At 44.2% G+C, this 7764-nt stretch overlaps 1 protein-coding gene across 3 annotated transcripts in view; it reads left to right on the top strand.

The window, feature by feature from the left end:
- Positions 1-289: 289 nt before the first annotated feature.
- The window catches only part of Mid2 (midline 2), a 99619-nt gene continuing 92144 nt past the window's right edge, over positions 290-7764 (top strand). Inside the window, exon 1 of one of the 3 annotated variants that reach the window (XM_057759665.1) lies at positions 290-326. Coding sequence is in view for 2 of the 3 variants with exons in the window: in XM_057759664.1 (XP_057615647.1) it covers positions 956-959 (4 nt within the window). In the remaining variant the exon portion in view is untranslated. Of the gene's footprint in view, positions 327-486; positions 960-7764 lie in introns of those variants that run through there. The other 2 variants (XM_057759664.1, XM_057759666.1) reach the window with 2 other exon arrangements.

Here is a 7764-nt window from a genome sequence, read left to right as displayed (position 1 = left end):
AGCTTCACCAGTAGGACCTGTGCGGAAGATCCAGGCAGACTCTTCTCATTGGCGGCGCAAAGGCCTTTTCCTTGCTCTAATCAGGGGGTTTGTGGAGGTAGTGGGTGGTGGGTGGAAGAAGAGTTTGGCCATAATCTTCCCTCTGCACTTCACACACACTACCCGCTTGCGGACACGCGCTCACTCTCACACACACACACACACCACACACACACACACACACACACACACACACACACACACACACACGCCTGCTCAGGCCCCTTCTCTCTGTGTCTTCCATCAAGATGACAGGGCGCTGGAGAAAAGGCTGCTGGAATCAGCTGGTAGGTACAGTAGTAATCTGAACCCCACCCACCCTCTGCCTTTGCTTGCTCAGGTTTCTCCGGTCACTCCTGCCAGGGGAGAAAACATGTAAGCGCGCCTCCAGAGGAGGGGCTCGGGGAGCTGGGAGTGGCGGAGGCGGCGGAAGGTGAGCCTAGGAAGGTGGCCCAGCGCCCCTTCTGCACGGGCCCCTCCCAGTGCTCCCCTGGGGTGTCAGCTTCGGCTCCACTTGCCCCCACTCCACCCTCCTTTCGAAGGGATTGCCTCTTTTTTTTTTCCTCTGCGGCGGCGGAAATGACAGTGTGGTGCTGCGGTGGTGTCATGGTGCTGCGTCTGGACTGAGAGGCAAAAACTCTTAAGTTTCGTCCGGGAGACCCAGACGCGGGAACGTCGCGGTCTCCGTGCTGTCCCCTGTGGGGCGCGCGGGCTGGCGGATCCCGGCTGCTGCACGGCGGCAGCGGCGGCGGCCGCAGCGGCGAAGGCGGGCGGCGGCCTAGAGTGGTGGTGGCGGCGGCGGCAGCGACAGCGGCCCGGGAGCTCGCGCGGGAGCCCCAGCCAGCTTGCTGCGGAGGCCGGCGAGCGCCCGGCGCTCCCAGGAGCACAGAGGAGATGGCTGGCACCCGGGAACAATATGGGTAAAACGTGTCCCCTCGCCGCGGCCCGGGGGGAGGGGGGGTCGAGTGTCGCCACCCGCGCAGGGCTCGGCCCCGGCTCCAGCTGCTCTTCAGGTGCCGCCGGGCCGGCGCTGGCCGAGGACACCCGGGATCGGCGGGAAGCAGGGGTGGGTTGGGGAGTGGGGGGAGACAGGCAGACGGGATCCGCGAGGCTCCAGGCGGCAGTAGCGGGGGCCCGGGGTGTGTGTCACACTGTGGTGACCCGGGTTCCTGCCACTGCCCTCGTGGGAAGGAGTTTGCACTCCTAGATCCCAGGCGGGGGAACGGCCCGGGGCCTCCCGCTCGGCCAGGCCGAGCCGGGAGAAAGCAGTGGAGCGGCTCTCCTGGCGCCCAGGCGCAAGTCTGGGAAAGGGCGCAGCCGCCTTCCCACGCTCCCGCAACCCACGGCGTCCTCGGCCCGGGCGGCGCCCCTAGGTCGGCGGTTTGCTCAGCGGTGCTGGCGCAGCAGCCTGGGATGCTGCCTATGGACACCCAGCCGGCGGGAGCCCGGGAGAAACTTAATCCCCCTTTTCGCTGGGGGAAGCGATCTTCAAGTCTCTGTCTGGGTGGTTCCTTCTTTCTGGCCTAGCTGTGAAAGCAGCGCCGTGGGGGAGAGGGAAAACTTGAGTGTGTCCACAGGACACGCTGCTGCTGAAGCAGGGACATGGGAGGCTTTTCCATTTCGGGCTCGGAAGAATTAAGTAGCTAGCGGCAGAGCAGATTTACTCTAACATTTCTGGTGATGAGCTGGCTTAGGTTATTTCGCACTTCACGTGCCGCACGTTATTTATTTTGGAGGCATTTCTATTTCGAGCAAGAAATTAGGGTCCTGAGACGCTCGGACTCCTCACTTTTCACACTCTTCCGCACTCCTTCGGCAATGTCACTGCCTCTTCTTTCTGTTACCCTCACAACATTTGCCTTCCAGCTCTCTCACCAGAGTCCCTGCACTCTCAGCTTTTCGCTAGCAACCTGTGCACATCCAGCAACACAGCTTCTTGCTTTTGAATCACTTTGCTTTTTTTTGAATATTTTGGAGGGTGGGGCTGGTGAATGGTAGTTGTGTGTCTCCGAGAGGGAGTATTTATGAAGGAAAACACTGGGGACTGTAATAATAGACAACTGTTGTGTATAGATTAATTAATCTGATTCTCAAATTGGACCATAAGGGCTGACTTATTCCCATTCTACTTCCTCTCCGAAATTGAATCAGTTCTCTGACAATATTAAAATAGGAGATGGGGCTGCCAAATTTGAGGGTTCATATTCCTCACTTCTGCTTATGAAGCTTTTGCTATACCTGGATTATCCCCCCCGCCCCCAACACACACCTTTTTATCTCCTCCCCAGTCATCACTGCCCTGAGGGAAAATCAGTCTTTGCTATTTTCGTATATTCCTGCTCAATCAATTAACTTAATACAGATTCATAGTGTGAATTAAATTTCTCTTGATTGTTCCTTACAAAACTTGATTCATGTGGTTGAACACAAGTCTTGGAGCCAAGAAGATCAGAGAGCCCATTGCAAATGTGGTGCTGCATTGGCTTTACGGCCTTTGGACATTTGTGTGCCCTTCTTTCACAGTAGCTGCACTTGCATAAAAGGCATAATATTATGTACCGGGTATTGTGAGCATTGGCTTGGCCCTTTGAAGATAAAAGGATTCTATAAACCTCGGCATTATACTTTTCAATGAAAGCACTTCATTTATCCTTTATTGGGCTACTGGGTTGACTGGGTATAAATGGGAACACCAATTTACAAAAACCTTAATTTGCCATTATTAGTCCCCTTGGGATTCAAATTATCATTGTAGTTTGGGCCCTAAGTCAATTTGTTTCACCAAATGTGTGTGTAACTGAATGGAAACAGACAATTAGGCATAGAAAGTAATGGTGATGATTTTCAGTCGAGTCATAAATCATATTGGCTGCACTCTAACCTAACAATCTGAGTCAGGCTCATTTGAATACACAGCCTCACCCATTTTTAACCAACATGGGGGGGTAGTTAGTTAATGCCCAATAAAAAGTGGCACAGATAGTTTTAGGCCTGGTTGTACAAACATGATTAGCACCTTGCAGCAATGAGTCAATATTTTTCAAAGCACCTTTAATGCATGGAGGCCTCTGCTGGCTGTGTTGAAGCCCCAGACTTGACCCAGTAGTTTGGGCTTATATTTGTCCTATGTTTAACTCTTCTTCCGGCTCCATGCCTAGGACTGGGTGGAGAAGAGTGGTGTGGAGAGTAGGAAGAGGTTATGGGCCATGGAGGGCTCTCGCTTCTATTTCCTTTCCTGACTACTAGGATTCCTACCTAGCATGTTGTACCTTGCAAGACCAATTCTGGGAGGCACTGTTGCAAATAGGAGTGACATGCTTGCTTCACAAACAGATCATCTGAACAGTGCAAATTGACTTAGATAAAATTGGTTTGGTTAATCCTTCCTCTAAGAACAGGGCAACTTGCTCCAACTTGTAGATCTTAAAATAGTGTTGGTGGAGTCTCATAATTGCGTCCAACTAGTGTTCTGAGTAGTGAACCTTGCCATTCCCTCCTCCCCTAAAATCTGCTGACACCACAAAAATTGAGAAGGAAACTCCAGAAGATTGGTGTGTGTGTGTGTTTATCAATTAGCAAACATCGTTGGCTTGGTGAAGAGGAAAGAATACTGGTTTGGTTGTTAGATCCCTTAGAACTGAAATCTCTCTTTCTAAACAGGAAGGTAGAACCCTGAAAGGCAAAACCAGGGATGAGACACAAAATTATATCTCAGATGGCTGTTTTTAGAGATAGCTGTCTTTGTGTGTTCATCATTCAATCTTTATAGATCTTGCTAAATTTCTAGATGTTAGCCATGGGACTCAGCTGCTAGAAGAGGCTTGAGGGTGCTCCAACTCCATTTAATGTTGAGTTTTCATTCAGCCTTTTGTACAAAAGAAAGCTTTGTGTCCATGAAGTGCCTTCTTAAGCCGAATGTCCTGATTTGAAGCAGTGTATCATCAAAAATATGAGGTGTAACATGTCCTAATGGATATAATACAGTTCAAGAGGTTTGAAAGATAGCCCCTTAAATTGTTACATTTATTTATTTGTGCGCATGTGTGTGTATATGAACATGTATGTGTGCCATAGCATCCGTGTGGATGTTAGAGGAAAAACTTGTGGAAATAAGCTCCTACTTTCCACCACATGGATTGTGCAGATCAAACTCAGGTCATCAGTCTCGGTGGCCAGCAATCTTACTTGCTGAGCCATCTCACTGGTCCTAAATATGGTCACTTTTTGAAATTTTGGGACAAAGTCCGCATTGTGCTAAGTGTCTCTATTTCTGGATCCTTAACAAATACTGTGTTCATCACTGAGTAGTACACAGAGGAGGCTAGAAAAGCGCTTCTCTGTGTGTTGAGTCATAGCGTCAAGTGAGAAGTTCAGATGAGTGGAGGCGGGAGAAGAAAATCCTCCTTTATTACTACCCTGTGTAAACTGCTAGTCCCTCTTATCCTCTCTCCTCTCCTTCAAGGGTTAGTATATGCGTCTCTATCCATTTTCAATTACTAAAACTCTGCTGAAAGTTGTCTGTAGGCTGAAGAGGTTCCTGTTCTGTGGCTTTTTCTGTCTGCTGCTTTTTTCATCTTTTTATTCTTCACGACCATAATCACATAACATTTTTGGCAGTCCAACTTTCAGGTTCTGTATTTCCCCCTAGAAAGCCTATAAAGTGATGAGGCTATGAGATGGTATAAGATGCTTCAAGTAAACATGGCCGAGGGATTCTGGGGAAAAAAAAGTGACAACATCCCACCATCACTTGCTCCATGTGAGGTTTGCCCAAATAGAATATACACTATGATGGTGGTTCAGCATAAATGGGTTAGAAAAGTGTGGGTTCTTGTCCTTCTACAGAACTCTGGTTGCCTGACCTTGGACTTTGTCTCAACCTCTTTCTGCAGGTCAGAGTTCTCTAGTTGATGTTGAATAGTATCCTCTGACTCTGGATCATCCTCTAGTTGATGATGAATAGTATCCTCTGACTCTGGATCATCCTCTAGTTGATGATGAATAGTATCCTCTGACTCTGGATCATCCTCTAGTTGATGATGAATAGTATCCTCTGACTCTGGATCATACTCTTACAGACACCAGATGATCCGATAACAAGCACATTATATAATGAAAATTCTTCCTGAAATCTAAAATCCCAATATTTGCAATTTGCTCTGATAAGAACATAATGTGTAGGCATGGAAGACAATGTTAATTTAGGAGAGCAAAATGTGTAGTATATGTGTATGTGTGTGTGTGTACAGTCCAGCAATAGAAAAATGGTTTTTAGTCCAGAATCCTCATCACTTTGTCTATGGCCTTTTGTTCAGTGTTGCTAGGATCCATGTGGTTCCCCGGAGAGTAGAAGCTTGATTTAAAATAGGCCTCTGTTTTCTGTCCCTTGTTACTGATCAGAACTTGGAGTCATCGAAGCCTAACATTCAATAGAATGCCCTACATACATACATTACAAGTTTTATTATGTAAAAATAACTGTCCATCCTGGTAGACCACTAAATACTTTAAAAATCACTGAGTATTTAAAATATGTCATTGAAAAAGAGATGATTGAAAACTCAGTCTTAAGATGGATAAAAATCTGTACTGGTAGTATAGATAAAGATGTTTGTTATTCATTTGTTCCCCAACCTTATAACTTTGCCAGTGTAATCTGTATTAAGATAATGGTGTTATGAATCATACTTAATAATTCTTGTTAAACATAAGTTACCTTAGCAAATCCATTTTTGGTTACTTCAATTAATCATTTTAAAAATAATATTTTTATTTTTCGAAATTTTTATATTTATACAATATATTTTGATCATACTTGGATTAATCTTTTGTACTTGCAGCAGACTTAGGATTTTTGGTTTTGCTAGTTTGCTATTCGTTTTAATGATGACTACATTAGACAAAATATACAAAGTGTTAGATTTAGGAGCTAATTATTGGAAGGCAGTAGCATTAAATTCATGTACTATAAAATGCTAATTAGACTCTGGTACCTATTAAGCAGAAACTGGATCAGGTCTCTGTACCAGTCAATAATTAACCTCCAGTTCTGAGTTCTCTCAGTATGGGAAGGAAGCCTAAAAGAAAACAGTAGAGATAATTTTTCCCTCAGGAGGACCCTAGCCTAAATGTGAAGACATATGAGCATCACAAACACTACAGCTAAACCCACGATTTTCCTGGGATTTTATGAGAAGTGTAATTGTCCTCTATCATGTCAATTATGTGTTTGGGATGACTTTCCAAAGGTTATTAGCTTGTAAAACAGTGTTCTGGGTGTATCACGTATGAATGTGTAATGCAAATAAATGTAATTTAAAAACAGGTTAATTTATTTTATCCTCATTGGATCATCACAAGAGCCTATGCTATGCATATGGCAGATGCTCTTAATTAAAGTGGTAAAGAAACTATGGTCTAAAGAATTTGAATGTTTTACAAAGCACCACTAAGCTAGTGCTGTTTAGATATAAGACCTTAAGAAGACTCTATTATAAGAATGAAACAATGGTTTTTAAAGCTATAAAACTACTATATAAATATAGGATTATTCTTATAATTAATTATGGTCATTGACAACCTACCTAATATTCATTTTGTCTTCTATTTGAGTCCTTGTCATATAAAATATAGAGAATTCTATATACTGACTATTTTTATGTTAGAATTTTTTGACAGTTGCTTTCTAACCCAGACTAGCTTTTAAATCATTATATAGATTAGGCTGTCCTTGAACTAACTTGTGATCCTCTTGCTTCAGCTTCCCAAGTGCTGGAATTACAGCCATGTACCAACATGGGGGGGGGGGGAGGCAAATTATCTTTTCTGAACTTGAATGAGTCATTCACTAATCATAAAGTTCTTATATTTGGTTATTTTCTTTTTCAGTTCCAGAAGATGTTTTCATTAGTTGATATTTACAAGGGATTCCCCCCACCTTTACTTGTTCACTGAAACATTCATTCTAACTTCCTTGAGGTACAGCACAGGGTAAATACATCTACTATACTTCACATTCGCTTAGCCAAGGGACAGTCATACACCTTGTCTGTCTTTAGTTCCTTCTTATCCTATTTAGTTACTCTTGTAAATAAAATTCATGGTTTTAGGAGCTAGTTTATAGCACCCAGACATCCTTTTGCATGATGATAAATAGAAAGAACTCTATAATAACTGGATCTAGCTCTATAATAAATGTGATCTAGAAAGCATCGAAAGGATCATCTGGTGATTGTAGTTCAACCTGAACAGCAGTTTGCCCTTGAAGAAACAGACTAAGCCTGGACTTATTTGTTTGTCCTCCAAGGTATTTTCAGGAACATCTCATGGGTAGTTAATGCTAATATCCTGAAAGGTTAAAGCTAATATCCCAAAGGATAGTTTTTTGCATTACTACTTTTGAAAAATAAATCTCTAGCTCCCCTTTTTTCAATCTACAGCCCAGAGGTGAGGCTTAGTTTCACATTTATGGCTTTTCTAGGAAGAAAGGTAGCCTCTAGTTCCCCAGGGAGAGAGAGAGCCCAGGGCCTTACCCCAAAGATCTAAAAGATGACAACTACCTAGGATATTAGTTGTTAGGATAAGTAGGTATTTAGGTATGTTCAAACAGCATTGGAAATAATAGAATTCTGTCAAGTGCTGATCATAGCTGCTTGATCATAACCCTTGATCAGAGCTAGCTAATGCTAGATTTGGAGGGCAATACTTGAATAATTTTTTCATCTT

This window comes from Chionomys nivalis, chromosome X (genome assembly GCF_950005125.1).
Source record: "Chionomys nivalis chromosome X, mChiNiv1.1, whole genome shotgun sequence".
Classification (NCBI taxonomy): domain Eukaryota; kingdom Metazoa; phylum Chordata; class Mammalia; order Rodentia; family Cricetidae; genus Chionomys; species Chionomys nivalis.
Note: the sequence above shows the minus strand (reverse complement) of the source record. Positions and strands in the feature narration are given on the sequence as shown.